This window comes from Salmo salar, chromosome ssa05, assembly GCF_905237065.1.
Source record: "Salmo salar chromosome ssa05, Ssal_v3.1, whole genome shotgun sequence".
NCBI lineage: Eukaryota > Metazoa > Chordata > Actinopteri > Salmoniformes > Salmonidae > Salmo > Salmo salar.
The window spans coordinates 39,376,032-39,394,782 of record NC_059446.1 but is presented as its reverse complement, the minus strand read 5'-3'; the positions used below and the strand labels follow the sequence as shown (position 1 = coordinate 39,394,782).

Below are 18,751 nucleotides of genomic sequence, written 5' to 3'. Positions count from 1 at the left end.
TTTTCTTTCGATTACTACAGCAGGTGTGCATGTGTGCGTGTGAGTGACTCAGTAACCTCGTCCCCAAGCTAATTGCGCATAGCGAGGAAGTGTCCGGTGAACAAGGTTAGTGACTCAGCAACAGTAAACATACACACCTGTTCGCATCAATCATTAGGTTGATAACTGTTACTTCTGACAACATTACTTTTGTCTGTGTTGTGTGTTTTCAGTGTCTAAGAGCCAGGGAGGCCGGCAGGTCGAGGCTGTTTGAAGTAGTGAGACGTACTGATAGTGTCGGACTGTACCTTTCTCCGCCATCCCTATCCTACACCTCCATGGCACCTGGTACGGTAGGGGATCGTCCCTTAGTTGACACTCGCCCTGTACAGGGCTGGCAGAGGTGGAGCAGGGGTACTGCCTGGCTCCTTAGACCGCTGCCAATCAACGCCTGTCCTGGACGCCCGCAATCTCCTCCGTCTGTTTACATTGGCAAGCTTCAGACAGATTGGCTGACTTAAAGGGCAACAACAACCAGGGTTGGGCTGTTATGGCGTCGTATTATCGCCACACCGGCAGTCGCGAGTCATGACCGCAGTCAAATGCCACATCACCGCTGAGTCATGGTAACTAGTCTTCTCCAAAACTGCGCTCTGATGCCGCTGATGGTCATTAATAGCCTACCAAACTTCCTAACAGCCAGTCGCTAATGGCCTGGTAGTCAGTGCTCTGTTTTTCCTTCGAATCACGCTGACATAAATGCAATCGGAAATCGAATTAAGTATTTGAGAGCCCTGGCAATCAGAGTTTGAGCGGGATAGGATCACCTATTGGGCAGCGAGAGCCAGCTCCTCATAGCTGGTTGATGCGTGGGATGAAATGTGTTCCTATGAGCCCATGTTGCTCAACATTTCTATAGGCTATTCTATGCAATTGCGTGAGAAAACAAGAGTTTTGATGGCCTCTATTGAAAAGAGGAGGATCCCACCTTTGACTTATTCCACATTTTGTTGTTGTTACAGCCTGAATTCAAAATAGATTAAATATTTTTTTTCCCTCACCCATCTACACACAATACCCCATAATGAGAAAGTGAAAACATGAAAAATTAAATATCTAATTTACATAAGTATTCACACCCCTGAATCAATACATGTTATAATCACCTTTGGCCGTAATTACAGCTGTGAGTCTTTCTGGGTAAGTCTCTAAGAGCTTTGAACACCTGGATTGTACAATATTTGCACATTATTCCTTTTAATATTCTTCAAGCTCTGTCAAGTTGGCTTTTGATCATTGCTAGACAGCCGTTTATAAGTCTTGCCAGAGATTTTCAAGCCAATTTAAGTCACAACTGTAACTAGGCCACTCAGGAACATTCACTGTCTTCTTGGTAAGCAACACCAGTGTATATTTGGTCTTGTGTTTTAGGTTATTGTCTTGCTGAAAGGTGAATTTGTCTCCCAGTGTCTTTTGGAAAGCAGACTGAACCAGGTTTTCCTCTAGGATTTTGCCAGTGCTTAGCTCTATATTCCATTTATTTTTATCCTTAAAAAAAACTCAACGGTACTCAGTGATGTGTTGTGTTGGATTTGCCCCAAAATCATTCCGCTTTGTATTTTAATTTAGTGCCTTAGTGCAAACAGGATGCATGTTTTGTAATATTTTAATTCTGTACAGCAGGGGTGTCAAACTCATTCCATGGAGGGCCTAGTGTCTGCTGGTTTTTGGTTTTGCCTTTCAATTAAGACCTAGACAACCAGGAGAAGGGAGTTCCTTACTAATTAGTGACCTTAATTCATCAATCAAGTATAAGGGAGGATCGAAAACCCGGAGACACTCAGCCCTCCGTGGACTGAGTTTGACACGTGATGTAAAAGCTTCCTTCTTTTCACACTGTCGTTCAGGTTAGTACTGTGGAGTAACTACAATGTTGTTGATCCATCTTCAGTTTTCTCCTATCACAACCATGTAACTCTGTAACTGTTGTAAAGTCACCATTGACCTCATGGTGAAATTCCTAAGCGATTGCCTTCCCCTCTGGCAACTGAGTTAGGAAGGACGCCTGTATCTTTGTAGTGACTGGGTGTATTGATCCACCATCCAAAGTGTAATTAATAACTTCACCATGCTCAAAGGGATATTCAATGTCTGTTTATTTTTTACCCATCAACCAGTAGGTGCCCTTTGCGAGGCATTAGAAAACATCCCTGGTCTTTGCGGTTGAATCTGTGTTTGAAATTCACTGCTCGACTGAGGGGCCTTACAGATAATTTCATGTTTGGGTTACAGAGATGAGGTATTCAATATAAAATCATGTTAAGCACTATTATGCACATTATCCATGCAACTTATGTGACTAGTAAAGCACATTTTTACTCCTGACGTTATTTAGGCATCATAACAAAGGGGTTGAATACTTATTGACTCAAGACCAGTGGAGGCTTCTGAGGGCAGAACAGTTCATAATAATGGCCGGATACGGGGAAAATGGAAGGCTTCAAACAGCTGGAAACCATGTGATTGATTGTATTTGATACCATTCCACTGATTCCGCTCCAGTCATTACCACGAGCCCATTCTCTCCAATTAAGGTGCCACAAACATCCTGTGCTCAAGACATTTCAGCTTTTCATTTGTAAACATTTCTATAAACATAATTTCACTTTGACATTATGGAGTATTGTGTGTAGGCCACGAACACGATCTTAATTTAATTCATTTTAAATTCAGGCTGTAACACAACAAAGTGGAAAAAGTCAAGGGGTGTGAATTATTTTGGAAGGAGCTGTATATTAGTAGGCTATATGTAAAGACCAGATTAAATTGAGAATAGTCTGATGGATGAGACTATTAAGTGCTTGTCAAATTGTGAATGAGAGGCTAATGAAGTGTGTGCAGCGGTCAAAGGCACTGCATCTTAGTACAAGATGCTTCACGGCGGTGTCTGGTTCGAATCCAGGCTGCATCACATCCGGCCGTGATTGGGAGTCCCATATGGCGGCGCAATTGGCCCAGCGTCGTCCGGGTTTGCCAGGGTAGGCCATCATTGTAAATAAGAATTTGTTCCTAACTGACTTGCCTAGTTAAATAAAGGTTCAATAAAAATACATAAGGACGACTCAGAATAGGCTATTTTGTTCTTCTGAAATAGACTACATTTTCTTCATATAATGTTTCTTCAGACCTGCCTTAAATAAATAATGGATTTATTGTGATAGTGTAGGCTATATTAAATGGTTTTATTAGACTTTTTAAAAATGTAAATGGTCCAAAGGTCTGCATCAGTGGCTTGTGGGCGAAGCATGGAAGCCCAGAGATGCTCGGCGTGTTCATGTTAACTTCTCTAGGGCCAGTGGGAAGAAATCGTCCCACCTACGTAACAGCCAGTGGAATCCTGTGGCGCGTTATTTAAATACCTTAGAAATGCTATTACTTCAATTTCTCAAACATATGACTATTTTACACCATTTTAAAGACAAGACTCTCGTTAATCTAACCACACTGTCCGATTTCAAAAAGGCTTTACAACGAAAGCAAAACATTAGATTATGTCAGCAGAGTACCCAGCCAGAAATAATCAGACACCCATTTTTCAAGCTAGCATATAATGTCACATAAACCCAAACCACAGCTAAATGCAGCACTAACCTTTGATGATCTTCATCAGATGACAACCCTAGGACATTGTTATACAATACATGCATGTTTTATTCAATCAAGTTCATATTTATATCAAAAACCAGCTTTTTACATTAGCATGTGACGTTCAGAACTAGCATACCCCCCAGAACCTCTACTATTTCCCCAAGACACCCACATCACCAAAGTCAGATTTACTATAAGAAAAATGTTATTACCTTTGCTGTTCTTCGTCAGAATGCACTCCCAGGACTTCTACTTCAATAACAAATGTTGGTTTGGTTCAAAATAATCCATAGTTATATCCAAATAGCGCCGTTTTGTTCGTGCGTTCAAGACACTATCCGAAGTGTAAATAAGGGTCAGGCGCACGACGCATTTCGTGACAAAAAAATTCTAAATATTCCATTACCGTACTTCGAAGCATGTCAACCGCTGTTTAAAATCCATTTTTATGCCATTTTTCTCGTAAAAAAGCGATAATATTCCGACCGAGAAAGCGTGTTTACGTTCAAAGAGAGAGAAAATAAAAGCATGGGATCCCCTCGTGCACGAGCCTGAGTCTCATAGTAATCTGACCGGCCACTATCCAAACGCGCTAATGTTTTTCAGCCAGGGGCTGCCTCGATATCATTCAGCTTTTTCCCGGGTTCTGAGAGCCTATGGGAGCCGTAGGAAGTGTCACGTTACAGCAAAGATCCTCAGCTTTCAATAAACAGAGCCAAGAAGAACAAGAACTTGTCAGAGAGGGCACTTCCTGTAAGGAATCTTCTCAGGTTTTTGTCTGCCATATGAGTTCTGTTATACTCACAGACACCATTCAAACAGTTTTAGAAACTTTAGGGTGTTTTCTATCCAAAGCCAATAATTATATGCATATTCTAGTTACTGGGCAGGAGTAGTAACCAGATTAAATCGGGTACGATTTTTTATCCGGCCGTGTCAATACTGCCCCCTAGCCCTAACAGGTTAACAGTCAATTACCGTGAGACCGACAGTTATTTACATGACGGTTACCGGCTGACACAATTTCATGACCGCCACAGCCTTAACCAGGGTTGAAAAAGGGTAGCCTATAATGTCTGTGTAATGTGTTTGGTGTACAAGTGATTTACCATTGTTCTTTTAGAGAGTTAAGTTGTATTGACTTTCTTCAATTACGGAAAGGGATTGAACGATGGAAAGTCAACTTGCCCATTTAAGTTGCCGACTACGCCAATAAGTATTTACATGTAATTGGGGATGTAACATCCGTAGCATCATTTGCATGGCAGGGTATCACAACAGAACAAGAGGTTGGTATTACTGTGATATCTAAGGTCTATGGAAGTGCCTTGGGTCTCACAATGTGTTTGTTTATAAATAGCCTATAGGTCACCGTACTAATAATACTGCCACTTAGATTTATTAGGCTCACATGGGCTTTTTACAATATATTATACAAGAAAACAGACAGGTTTTATAGCATGTCATCTGTCATGTTTTTACTTGTACTCTTCTTCTCTGCTATCCGTATGCTCCACTTTTCCTCTTTCTGCCCCCTCCCTCCTCTGACGCTTTCCAGCTTGCTCCCTTCCTCCCTCCCTCCCTCCGTTACCTTACCCTCTCACTTTCTTTCTCTTTCTGTCATTTCCAGGTTGCCACTTGGTCACTGCAGACACTATGGTGAGTTTAATCAGGAGAGTTGTTGCCTGAACGTTGATGTGAGCTTATATCTGCAGGTCTTCAATGTTTCTATTTTAAGGAAGTTTTCTTGAGCTTTTCTGCAACGTTTCTCCTATAATTGTGGGAACGTGATAGTTGTTGTATGTTATTGCATGATAAAAGGTCTGCTTCTTCTTGCTCTGCATTTTATTACATTTTAGCAATTGTTTGAATAGTTTTTGCAGTATTTAGCATGCAAACGCAATTGAGTGCCACATGTATGTGTTGAAATACAAGACATTTGATGTTTTACAAGACATTTTATGTTTGACAGTAATGTCTGTGAGGGAATCGCTGATAGAGTGAGGAATGAAAGAGACTAAGACAGGGTGGCAGAGACTGAAGGACTAGGTGTAATGAGCGAGGCTGCTGAGAGAATGCTGTAGAGAGGAATAGGGAGAGATTGGAGGGAAAGCAGCTGCGACTGTTAATCTCGGGAACCGTTACAGTTCTGCCTGTTGTCTGTGTGTGAAAGAGAGAGTGTCAGTGGGTCTGTGCGTATCGTGTTAAATTTAGAGTGTCAAGTTTGATTTACATAGGTTACAGTGCAAGTAATGCTGAGCGAGAGGTGGGGCTGTATTTTCTGCGGTGCCAATAAGTATTTATAGTTTCATTGAATGTCTTATACAGTATGTGAAACTGAAAACCTTGGCATTCTTTGACAAGATATTACTCTGAGGCAGCAAACTACTGGAGCTCTACAAGTATATGGTGGTGGGAATTAAACAGTAGAGTTATAACCCTTCAGGTGTCTAGGTCATTAGAAGAGAAATAAAAAATAAACATGTAAATAAACATATCTGGTGATGGGCAAACAGAGGGAGAGAGGGGTGAAGGAGGAAGGAGGACAAAGAGAGGGTGACGAGAGTTGAAGGAGAACAAGTGGACCGTGTGTATTGTTCTCACATGATTGCACGCCAAACAATGCCGTTGCTGTGTAGGTGATGGTTTTGCATAACAATGCATGTGGTTTGTTTGTACCGTATCTAATCTGAGCGCCCACACAACCTGGTATTGAAGTAGAGAGAGCCCCGGAGAATTTTACAATGCACGTTTTAATGATTTAGTCAGCTAACTCAAAGATTCTAAGATATAATTTTCTGTAAAAAAAATAAAAAATAAATATCAACTTCAAACAAAGTTTTTTTTTCCCCCTCAAGGATACAACTGATTTGATTATCTTAATACCCATATAACCAGACCAGAAGAGAGAGATCTTAGTATTTAACAAAGTTTGCTGGTCGACATATCAATCAATCAATGCTTTTGTTGGAATGAATGTGTGTTTAAAGTCAAATCCATAACTTTGTGTGTGTGTGTGTGTGTGTGTGTGTGTGTGTGTGTGTGTGTGTGTGTGTGTGTGTGTGTGTGTGTGTGTGTGTTAATGAATGGGTGTGTTTACTACATGGGTTTGATGTACACACACAGCTGCCAGTGGCATGTGTTTAACAGTATCAGTGGCACTCTGACGTTCATGTTCCTCTCAGACAGTGTTTGGTAAGACATATTCATGCTTTTACATCAAGGAAAAACAGTTAATGGAGGGTTTGTAAATGGTTTATAAGTAGTTATTTGTAGATTAGTTTATAAATCAGTAGTAAGCTATAATGGCTCGTTATTCTGGCTCAGGATCACCATTTTGTCCTCTTTTCTCCCTGAACATCCATCTGTTCCCTCATTTTACAATCCCTTTGACGACCCCTTCTCTTTCTCCGTCTCCTTCTCTCAACATGTATCCTTTTAACATTTATGTTATGTCTCTCCGCACACCCTGTCTCCCACAGCTCTCTCTCAGCTCTCTCCCCACCACCGTTGTCCCCAGCCTCCTCTCCTCTCCAGGAGGATGTGCTACTGGGGGACCGAGGGTATGGTCCTCCAACCAGGAGGTGGCGCTGTTCCAGACCCTGCAAGAGGCTCTGAGGGAGATCGACCTGCCTGAAACACAGGACCTGCCACAGGGTGAGACCCGGGCTACGATCACCCGGCTGAAACGTACAGGATGACGCAGATAGAAATGTACCAGGCTAGAAAGACACTGGACGCTGTTTATTACAATCCCTATGACATGGGAATTGTGGCCGCTCTATGACCTTACCTTTCTATCTGCAACGCTCTGAATGTTTGAACCACCTGAGTTAAGCCCCCAGGCCAGGTGAACCTATCACAAACACTGGATCTTATCCTGCACAGAGTCACCCAGACCAAGTGAGTTTAGTACTATATGTCAATGGGCTACTAGGTGAACAGGTGTGTTTCCGTTTACTCTTACCTGGTCCAAAAACAACCCTAGGCAAGACCCTAGCTCCGAGCCCCTTCCCCTATCCCCTACCCATTTAGTGTTTGCAAAGGGGAAAGGGCCAGAGGACTATGGGGGTGTAAGCAATAAGGTTGTGGGTCCTTCAATGAGCTAAGATGACCTGCCATATTTGCTGGCCCCTATATGGTTGTTTTTGGACCTAACTTTTGTATTGGCTAACATTCATTAACTACTTTCTATTACATAGTGAAGGGCTGCACTGATGCATGGGGAATTCGACCTTGCCACTAATGGCTGTTGTACTGTTTTCCTTCTCTTCTAGGTATGAGTCACTCTGAGCTGTGTGTCTGTGTTTTGGGATCCCCCCTCCCCTACCTCTCTCTGCTGTTGGAGGCAGGCCAACGGAGCCCAGGTACGCTAGCAGAACACAGCCAGACAGGAAACACAACCAAATGTATAATTTGGCACTTTATACCAACCAGTACCAGCTTGTGCTAACCTGTAGAAGTCTGACAGTAATTCAATGTAAAAGCCTATTTGGCCAGAGCAATAGTTAAAACATACACCCCTCCTTTCAAAGTATGTGCCAAAGTGTTTTCCAAGAGGTCTTCCAAGTGTTCCTTAGTGCCTCCCATAATGGTGTTAGCTTGAACAAGGCTTTCTTCACCATCTATGGACCTCAACTTCGCCTTGCCAGATCGCCGGGAAAATAAATGTTGGAATGGTAATCCTTTTATGGGATTCATTGGTGTCATTATCAAATAACATAATCGCCCCCTAGAGAGAAAAGCTCTGAGTCTAACAGTGATGGTTCTAATTTTAGACTGATGGCCAAAAGGTTGAGGGAAAAGATCACTAGTGCAGGTTGACATTTAATGAGATTGTCACTGCCCTTCATTACTCTATTTATACATAAATAGTCATTCTCCTTCCTGCTTTGTCACTGTTATGACCAATAACAGACTAAAACACTTTACACTTTAGTTGACAGGCTTCTATGACTTTTGACCTTTTTCTATATTTTCATGGAAAGCTGTGACCGGTCAAGAATCTCTCTTCCCTCCCTTCCCCTCTCCTCTCTCTCTCTCTCTCTCTCTCTCTCTCTTACCCCAATCCAATTTCTCTCTACCACACTTTCCCCATTACCCGCTCCTTCTGTCCCTCCCTCTTTCTCTCTCTCGTTTACCCCTTTCACACACCCCACCCCCCTCGGTCTCTCTACCCCACCCATTTCTCTCTTCTTCTCTCTAGGAGATGCTCTCCTGTGTCTTTCTCCGTCCTGGCTCTCTCACTCCTCCCCCTCCCTCCTGGTCCACAAGGCTGTCACCTTTGACTTGGGAGGCCGCACTTTCCTCTCCAACTTCAACCCCCCTCGCAAGGTCACCTACTTCCTGTCATGTGACCCTTGGGCTGAGGAGGAAGTGACCCGGGAGACAGACTGCCCAAGCGGAGGTTCCGGCGCACTGTGTCGATTCTGGGGGGATGTTCTGACCACCAGGGTTCTGCTGCAAAAGGCCAAGATCCATTGCCCCCCGACGCTGGCCTTACTGTTGCCCCCGGGACAGATGGGACTGGATGAGGGCAGGACAGGAGGGGTGGAGGTGGTGCACCTGGAAAAGGGGGTGGAGGGAGGGATGAACTCCGTCCGAAACAAGGTGGACTCTTTCCTGGAGTCTGAGGATATGAAGGGATCTGAGAGTGTATGTCCTGTTTCTTAGAGGATATTTTAGTCAGCCTTTGTGTAAAGGTACACAAATCCTCAAGCTTTCCTTTCACTTTGTGTATAGGTGGTGCTCAGGCGCAGTGGTGGGACGTTCGTGGGCGAGGCAACCTCACCCCCTGTCTACTTGTCCAGGAACAACAGGGATGAGGTCTGGGCCAAGGTAGGTTATCTCCTGCCCCAGCTCCTCCCTGGAGAGGCAGTGCTGCTGGAGGCCTACTGCTCCCCACTGAAGCCTGGGCCGCGGGTAGAGGACCGCACCTGGGAACAGTACACCGGTGAGGGCTTTGAGTCTGGGACAGATGGGGGTAGTTCGAGGTTTAAGGACCTTATTTTCATGATTATTTGAATGTGGTCCTCACATGACTTGTAAGGACTCTAGTACAATGTGATGTACTACGGCCATTACCACATCCTCTTGGTGTTATCATAGTGAAGTAGTAGTTGTTGTGTGTGTGTGTCAGACTGCAGGCCTCAGGTTCCAGACCTGTCCTTCAGACTGTGTGCCATCGTAAGTCGCTCACCTCTGGACCTGCCTCTCCTCTACAAGGTGAGCGAAAGAGAGAGAGAGAACGAGAGAGAACGAGGTAGGAGAGAGAAATGAAATATTGACTATGTGCATCACAATTTGTATTGACCCTCAATACTGTAAACCTATAGTGTGTGTGTGTGTGTGTGTGTGTGTGTGTGTGTGTGTGTGTGTGTGTGTGTGTGTGTGTGTGTGTGTGTGTGTGTGTGTGTGTGTGTGTGTGTGTGTGTATTTGTGTATAGATAGAGATACATGTGTATAGATGGATAGAGATACATGTGTATAGATGGATAGAGATACATGTGTATAGATGGATAGAGATATGTGTATACAGGGGGGGGGGGGAATTATTTGATCCCCTGCTGATTTTGTACGTTTGCCCACTGACAAAGAAATGATCAGTCTATAATTTTAATGGTAGGTTTAATTGAACAGTGAGAGACAGAATAACAACAAAAAATCCAGAAAACGCATGTCAAAAATGTTATAAAATGATTTGCATTTTAATGAGGGAAATAAGTATTTGACCCCTCTGCAAAACATGACTTAGTACTTGGTGGCAAAACCCTTGTTGGCAATCACAGAGGTCAGACGTTTCTTGTAGTTGACCACCAGGTTTGCACACATCTCAGGAGGGATTTTGTCCCACTCCTCTTTGCAGATCTTCTCCAAGTCATTAAGGTTTCGAGGCTGATGTTTGGCAACTCGAACCTTCAGCTCCCTCCACAGATTTTCTATGGGATTAAGGTCTGGAGACTGGCTAGGCCACTCCAGGACCTTAATGTGCTTCTTCTTGAGCCACTCCTTTGTTGCCATGGCCGTGTGTTTTGGGTCATTGTCATGCTGGAATACCCATCCACGACCCATTTTCAATGCCCTGGCTGAGGGAAGGATGTTCTCACCCAAGATTTGACGGTACATGGCCCCGTCCATCGTCCCTTTGATTCGGTGAAGTTGTCCTGTCCCCTTAGCAGAAAAACACCCCCAAAGCATAATGTTTCCACCTCCATGTTTGAAGGTGGAGATGGTGTTCTTAGGGTCATAGGCAACATTCCTCCTCCTCTAAACACGGCGAGTTGAGTTGATGCCAAAGAGCTCCATTTTGGTCTCATCTAACCACAACACTTTCACCAGTTGTCCTCTGAATCATTCAGATGTTCATTGGCAAACTTCAGACGGGCATGTATATGTATTCTTGAGCAGGGGGACCTTGCGGGCGCTGCAGGATTTCAGTCCTTCACGGCGTAGTGTGTTACCAATTGTTTTCTTGGTGACTATGGTCCCAGCTGCCTTGAGATCATTGACAAGATCCTCCCGTGTAGTTCTGGGCTAATTCCTCACCGTTCTCATGATCATTGCAACCCCACGAGGTGAGATCTTGCATGGAGCCCCAGGCCGAGGGATATTGACAGTTCTTTTGTGTTTCTTCCATTTGCGAATAACCGCACCAACTGTTGTCACCTTCTCACCAAGCTGCTTGGCGATGGTCTTGTAGCCCATTCCAGCCTTGTGTAGGTCTACAATCTTGTCCCTGACATCCTTGGAGAGCTCTTTGGTCTTGGCCATGGTGGAGAGTTTGGAATCTGATTGATTGATTTGCTTCTGTGGACAGGTGTCTTTTTTACAGGTAACAAGCTGCGGTTAGGAGCACTCCCTTTAAGAGTGTGCTCCTAATCTCAGCTCGTTACCTGTATAAAAAACACCTGGGAGCCAGAAATCTTTCTGATTGAGAGGGGGTCAAATACTTATTTCCCTCATTAAAATGCAAATCAATTTATAACATTTTTGGCATGCGTTTTTCTGGATATTTTTGTTGTTATTCTCTCTCTCACTGTTCAAATAAACCTACCATTAAAATTATAGACTGATCCTTTCTTTGTCAGTGGGCAAACGTACAAAATCAGCAGGGGATCAAATACTTTTTTCCCCCACTGTAGATGGATAGAGATATATGTGTATAGATGGATAGAGATATATGTGTATAGATAGATACATCTATATATCTATCTATGTATGTGTATATGTATGTACGTGTGTATTTACAGAGCTATATATATATATATATATATATATATATATATATATATATATATATATAGCTCTGTAAATGTCTAACTTGGGAAAGTGAGACAAATTCCTGTAAAAGACCATATACATTAACTGCAATGTTTGTTTGAAATCCATTACCTTTTCACTAACTGCTCTCTCCTTTCCCTCCCCCTCACTCTCTATCCCTCTCCCTCAGTTGGTGTGTAGAGTGGGTGTGTCCGACGCCCCTCTCTCTCACAGCCACTCCCTCTCTCAGTCCTTGGAGACCACCCTATTAGAGTGCGGTTTCACTGACCCTACCATGGCAACTTCTCTCCATCGCTTAGCAACGGACACCGCCCTGTCCTGCCTTCGTGTTGTCATGGAAACAGAGTCAAGCATGTCTGCGGAACTGCGTGGTGGAGCGGGTGCCCAGACCGACATGATAGGTGCGTGCGAGTGTGTGTGTGTGTGTGTGTGTTGACTTCCTTCCAAAGCTTTCCCTCTAATGTAGCATGAAGCCGTCTGAGTTGATCTATGACTTGATGTAGATTACTGCAGATTGATGTCGAAGCCTCTCTGAAAACATGGGTCTACTTATACCATCACAAGTCTCACTCTGTCAACACTCCTGTGTCTCCCTGAGCTGCTGTCTGACCCTTCCACTCCCTCTGTCTCTCTACCTCCATTCCACTCCTTCTGTCTCTCTACCTCCATTCCACTCCCTCTGTCTCTCTACCTCCATTCCACTCCCTCTGTCTCTCTACCTCCATTCCACTCCCTCTCTCTCTACCTCCATTCCACTCCCTCTCTCTCTCTACCTCCATTCCACTCCCTCTCTCTCTCTACCTCCATTCCACTCCCTCTCTCTCTCTACCTCCATTCCACTCCCTTTCTCTCTCTACCTCCATTCCACTCCCTCTCTCTCTCTACCTCCATTCCACTCCCTCTCTCTCTCTACCTCCATTCCACTCCCTCTCTCTCTCTCTCTCTCTCTCTCTCTACCTCCATTCCACTCTCTCTCTCTCTCTCTCTCTCTACCTCCATTCCACTCCCTCTCTCCTAGGCGTAGACCTCCTCTTCACCATGGATGGTTACATCATCAGCCCTGTTGTCCTTGGCCTCCACCCCTCCCTCTGTCTCCGCTCCTCCTTCCCGGAGCAAGGGATGGGGCTGGAGGGATGTGACAGTGGGATAGAGGGGTGGAGTAGGGGCACCCTCCTCCTCACCCCCCTCCTCCGCTCCCAGTACTACCTGATGCAGGAGAAGACTGTGCTGGTGGTGGGAGCTGGAGGACACAGTAAGAAGTTCATTTGGGGAGCAGCCAAAAAGTACAAACTCAAGGTGAATGTCTACATGGGGAATGAACTAGTGAAAGTGAATACATCGCAGCAACTTTTCAGCTATTTTAGAAGTGCATTTTACTGCATTGCAAAGTCTGATTAAATGACACATTAATGGTTACTGGTTAGCCAGTTATGCTAATGTGCTGAACTGACCTCACCAACTCCTTCCCCTCCAATCAGATCCTGCTGGTGGACTGTGACCCCGCCCACTTCGCCTCCCAGTTGGTCGACCACTTCCTGCCCCTGCCAGACCTGCCCGACCACCGCCGTGACGACCAGCACTGCTCCCGCATTTGTGATTGGTTGTTGTCCTCTGGGCTCCGTCCTGATGGCTGCGTGTGTTTCTGGGATGACTGCGTGGTGCTGACGTCTCTGGTCTGTAATAGGCTGGGGCTCAGGGGGCCTCCCCCCGAGGCCATCCGCATCGCGAAGGAGAAGAGCCGCACCCACAGGCACCTCCTGGGCTTACGGAAGTCTACTGGGACTAACCTGACCAGTGTTGAGCAACCCTCTGGTCAGGCGGATGGCCTGGTTGAGTTTAGAGAAGGTGAGAGGAGAGGAAGACAGCACAACGGTATGGTCAACGGCATGGTCAACATGGAAGGGGATAGCATGAGAGCTATGGCCGATTTTGACAGGGGGGATCTCTTCAATGAGGCAATGGGCAAACCCGACACTACCGCCCCTACCTCTTCATCCGCCTCAGCTTCCTCATCCTTCTCACTGTCCTTTGGCACTTTCCGGCCCTCCGCTCCCCTCCTTTCTCCCTCCCCTTCTTCCTATGCTGTTCCCTGTATCCATGTGGAGAGCGCCCTGGATCTGGAGAAGGCAGCCAGTGGGGGGGAGGGGGGGCCTGGTGGGGCCAGTGTAGGGGTGGTGAGGTTCCCTGCCGTCATGAAGCTGGAGTATGGGGCCGGGGCGGTGGGCGTGAGGAAGGTGGGCTCTCTGGAGGAAAGCCTGGCACACTTTGAGAGGATCGGAGGGGACCTCCGCGAGGAGACAGACTACCCTGGCATTGGCCTGGGCTGGGGCAACGCCATGACCCTCATGGAGTACGTGGGAGGCACAGAGCACGACGTGGACGTGGTACTGTTCGAGGGGCGACTGGAGGGCGCTTTCGTGTCCGACAATGGCCCCACCCGTGCCCCGGCTTTCACCGAGACGGCCTCCCAGATGCCCTCGGGGCTGGCGCCGGACAAGCGCGCTCAGCTGATCCGCGCGGCGCACCACGCCTGCCTGGGCTGCGGCCTGCAAGACGGCGTGTTCAACGTTGAGCTGAAGATGACAGAGGTGGGCCCGAGGCTCATCGAGATCAACGCCCGCATGGGCGGCTTCTACCTGCGCGACTGGATCCGGCAGCTGTACGGCGTGGACATCCTGATGGCCGCCTTCATGGTGTCCTGTGGGGTGCGTCCATGCCTGCCCTCGGCCACAGCGCTCCCAGCCAGAGGCCACTTTGCTGGGGTGATGGTGGTGGTGTCCCAGCACCTCCAGGCCCTGAGAAGCACAGCCAGCCCTGAGCGCCTGCGAGGGCTGCACCAGGACGGGGCGCTGTGGCTGAACGAGCTGGCTGAGGAGGATGAATTGATCTCTGGGGAGTACGAGGAGCCCTTCTGTAATGTCGGCGTGAGAGACGCCCACAACGCCGCCAACGCTCGCCAACGCCTCCTCGCCCTCTGCCAGGGGTTAGGCCTGCACTGTCCTCCACGCTACGACCTGGGGTACTTCCTGTCCCACTTCAGTTAGACAGGAAGTCAGGTGGGAGAAGCACCCGGGGTTTGTTCAGGAGGGTGCAATGTTTAGATTTTACTCACAGATCAAAATAATACAAAAATCGATTCCTTATTCTGCATGACAGAGAAGCATATGTGTTTTAGTACTGTCTAAATGTTTGTTCCTAACATTGGACCCTTCTGAATAGAACCCATGTTTAGTTCGTGTATGCTTTGTGCCGGTGGGTTTTTGTACTAGGGGTAAGGGTTAGTTTAGTTAGCTTAAAAGGTACATCACAGCAAGAAAAAACACTCATGATATATCAAAACATATCTCACGACCTTTCAATTTTTCTCACTTAAATTTTAGGGACCATCTCAGGAATACAATACAAGTTTCAAAAAGGTATAATCTTCAGTGATTGGAGAGAATAGGGTATTGGGTGTCTTATCTATCTACCAGGGTTCAGGAAGTGATTTAAATAAAACAATTGAAAAACGTTTTAAATAAATAGCTTCTACTTCTCATTTTATTGAAGTCATAAAAAATAAAAATAGAGGCCCTTGGTCAAATTATTGAATTAGAATGTTGGTTAACTTCCTGAATTGACAGCATTCAATTCGAATTGAACCCAACCCTGCTATCTATTAGGTTGTGGCATCAGCAGTCTACTCTACTGGGTCATTCCACAAAATGAGTGCCTTTTGCGTCCCTTTGATATTTTAAGTAGTGCACAAATATTGAATTTTAAAAGCCTGTCATATTAAATGAAGTGGCATTTAAAAGTCATTTCTGAAGATGATTATTTATTTCATGTAATTAGTGATTAATTTTAAGTAATAAAAAAAAAAGAATACCTGGCTACCAATATTTAGCGACGATCCAAATGCTAGTGACTACGACGCCCCTCATCACAACAAGCGACTTCAATGATGGCAGTCTCATACTAAAGTATGTAGGGAACGACAGAGCAGCGGAATAATTTAGTGTGGGTCGTCAGGCTACAAAAAACCCTGTCCCTTATTTTAAAGTCAACCCTGTTACCTGAACTGAACTCTCGTTCTAATTGGTGAAACTATTAATTTTGAAATATATAAAACAGATGAGCTGGTTCTATTCTTTTTGGCCATTTTCTGGTGTTTGTGGTGGAAAATGTAGCTGGTTGAGCATAACATGTCAACCCTGTTACCCATAGATTAATCTAATGTAATAGGCTTATTAGAAACACCTGAGTGGCGTTTATTTCTTTCTGGTCCTGATGGGGGGGGGGGGGGGGAAACTGTCGGGGAGGTCCTCTTTGGACTGTTGAACCAGTCCAGTAAATGTGGAGGAGTTAAGATGTCGCGTTAACGTCGAAAAGCAGAAGTCGCAACACAGGTCCTCTTTCCATTTCCCTGAAAAACGGATGCATCCGTTTAAACCGACCCCGCAAAGGGTGCCCATAGAGGGAGACAATTTAGAAGAAAAAAATTGGGAAGTTTGCATACAATTGCCCCTCCCTGCTGCACACAACAAGCTTCCATTCCCCCGGTCACAAGGGGATTTATGGCTGATTTTTAAGATGAAGTTGTCAACCCTGTTACTTTACTAGGCACTTACTATAGTCATTTGTTTTGAGATGGGGATGTTTTTCATTAAGTTGAACATGTGCTCTTTATGACAATCTTAAAATATATGAAATAAGTTTTTTTGTTCACTAAGTTGCACTACTCAAAAGGCACCTAATTGGTGGAACGACCCTACTACATTATAATCCAGCCATAGACGTTGATTAATAGCCTGCACACTGAACACATAGCAGTCCAGGGTTGGAACGGGTGGGAGGGGGTCGTTATATTACACATACAGTAGGTCAGTGTCGTTAGCTAAATAGTTACATGAAGGAAGAGCAGAAGAAGATGGAAGATTTTGAGGAAGGGGGTTTGAGGAGAGCAGTGCAATAGCTGGAACAGGTGGACAGGGGTGCTGATTGCGGAACCTTCTAAATCTTGGCTCAGAGGTGATGTCTGCGGGGTCGGCAAGTTTGAACTACTTGGAAAATGTGGAATTCTGGAACACTGCCTCCCTCATTTTTAGTTAGATGTCGTGTGAAGTTCGTCTAAATTAGCAAGGTTGAGGTGAAAGGTTGTTCCACCCCAAAATAAGCAACTTAAAGAGTACGGAAATTGAGATTTAATTACTCCACATACTCACACCCATTTTCCTCCGTCTTAGCCCATAAAAGCAGTGTGTTATGGAAGTCAATTAAGGCAGTTTCACCATTGCAAATGCGTTGACCCCGGAACAAGACCTCATCTTGGCAGTTAGTGTCTGGTGTGGCATTTGCGGTCTGGTGTCAGGTGTACTGAGTAGGTTTGATGAAACTGAGATGCCATCCCTCAGTACCCCCCAGACAAGGGTTACAGTAGTCAAAAGGTTAAGGATTTCCTGCTTCTTCTGTTTCTGATTGTTTATGTATTTCTGAGGTAATATTTGGGAATTATATAGTAGCAGGCACTTCTAACTTTTCTTCGAAAAGGAGGTGTGACAGGAAAGTTAAAGAATAAAACAACCGAGCCAGATTACATCACTAAATCCAAAACAAATTTCAAAAAATCCCCAAATCCAAACTTTTGTATTAACTTAATGTGTTCATGTTGCCATGTTTTGTTAATTGCTTTATTTGTTAAGTTTCAGTGCCTCTGATTATGAATGTGTTATTGATATGTAACATCACAGATATGAATGTAATTTTTAGATTAACACATTGTTTTACAAATATATGCGTCATAAATAATTTAACCATATGCGAGTAATGGAGAACAAGGCCTTAAAGTTAACACAGATTTAAAGTGATTTTTCTGTTCCTTAGTTATATTGACAAGCAATAACTGGTGTGGAAATTACTTTTTCTTTAACAAAGTTTTGAATCAAGATCAAGTGTTTTGATTCAGCTACTGTTCTGATTCAAATGTAAATGTAAATTTCCTGTGTTATGTAAAATACAATAAACATTCAAATCAACAGACTCTTAACTTTTCTTTGTTTGTTGACATTTTTTTAGTGAAATGGATGTATTAATTAAATACATCTGTAAGCAGAGCTTCAACGCACCATACAAACCCCCTGTAGTCTCAAACCCGTTTTCTCTACTTTGTGTAGATGGGGTGATGAAGAGGTTAAGTGAGTCAGAGTTATTTTACTAAGTGAAAGAGAGACTTGTTTTTGCTTTTGTTTATTTTCAATAGCCTGGAACAGGTTTGCCGAATGGGTTTTCCCCGACTTCTCTCTCTTTGTAGTGCTTGTTTTGAGTCAGATCCAGTCCTGTTGCTAGTAGTGACTGTCGAAACGGCTTCAGTTCAGTTACACCTCACACCGGTGGTAAACCTTAACACAACCTGATCCATTTGTTTTTGACTTTTTCTCTCACTCTCACAGTTCTCCACTTCTCTCCATTTTCCCCCTCTGTCTTCCTCCCTATGGCCTTCCTGCTCCCTCTTTCTCTCTTTGTTGTGCTTGTTTTATAGAATTATTATTTTTTTTTTTATGAAATGGATGTATTAATTAAATACATCTGTAAGCAGAGCTTCAACGCACCATACAAACCCCTGTAGTCTCAAACCTGTTTTCTCTCTCTCTCTGTCACACTTTGTGTAGATGGGGTGATTATACATTTAAGTGAGTCAGAGTTATTTTACTAAGTGAAAGAGAGACTTGTTTCTTTTCAATAGCCTGGACCAAGTTTGCCAAGCGTGTTTTCCCCGACTTCTCCCTCTTTCTCTCACTTTGTTGTGCTTGTTTTGAGTCTTAGATGCAGTCCAGTCCTGTTGCTAGTAGTGACTGTCGGAACGGCT

The 18,751-nt window shown here is 44.6% G+C and overlaps 1 protein-coding gene across 5 annotated transcripts; it reads left to right on the top strand.

Moving 5' to 3' along the window:
* Positions 1-3: 3 nt before the first annotated feature.
* Positions 4-17,921, top strand: LOC106604853 (carnosine synthase 1). 5 transcript variants are annotated; one of them, XM_014199913.2, is made up of 11 exons: positions 4-105; positions 213-332; positions 5,258-5,286; positions 7,110-7,284; positions 7,905-7,994; positions 8,834-9,282; positions 9,370-9,580; positions 9,767-9,852; positions 12,077-12,308; positions 12,926-13,203; positions 13,386-17,921. In XM_014199913.2, exons 3-11 carry the CDS (start codon positions 5,284-5,286, stop codon positions 14,949-14,951), a joined length of 3,090 nt encoding a protein of 1,029 aa, XP_014055388.1. In that variant the 5' UTR covers positions 4-105; positions 213-332; positions 5,258-5,283; the 3' UTR covers positions 14,952-17,921. The 5 variants fall into 5 exon arrangements, with proteins under 5 accessions (XP_014055388.1, XP_014055387.1, XP_014055386.1 ...); XM_014199912.2 differs by having other exon boundaries at positions 38-105; positions 5,186-5,286; XM_014199911.2 differs by lacking the exon at positions 4-105 and having other exon boundaries at positions 222-327.
* The last annotated feature ends 830 nt before the right edge of the window (positions 17,922-18,751 follow it).

Excerpts from the sequence above, each read along its gene's own strand:
- LOC106604853 (XM_014199910.2), top strand. Across the intron at positions 7,995-8,833 it reads GGCAGGCCAACGGAGCCCAG|GAGATGCTCTCCTGTGTCTT; the intron begins GTACGCTAGCAG and ends TCTTCTCTCTAG. Across the intron at positions 9,853-12,076 it reads ACCTGCCTCTCCTCTACAAG|TTGGTGTGTAGAGTGGGTGT; the intron begins GTGAGCGAAAGA and ends CCTCTCCCTCAG.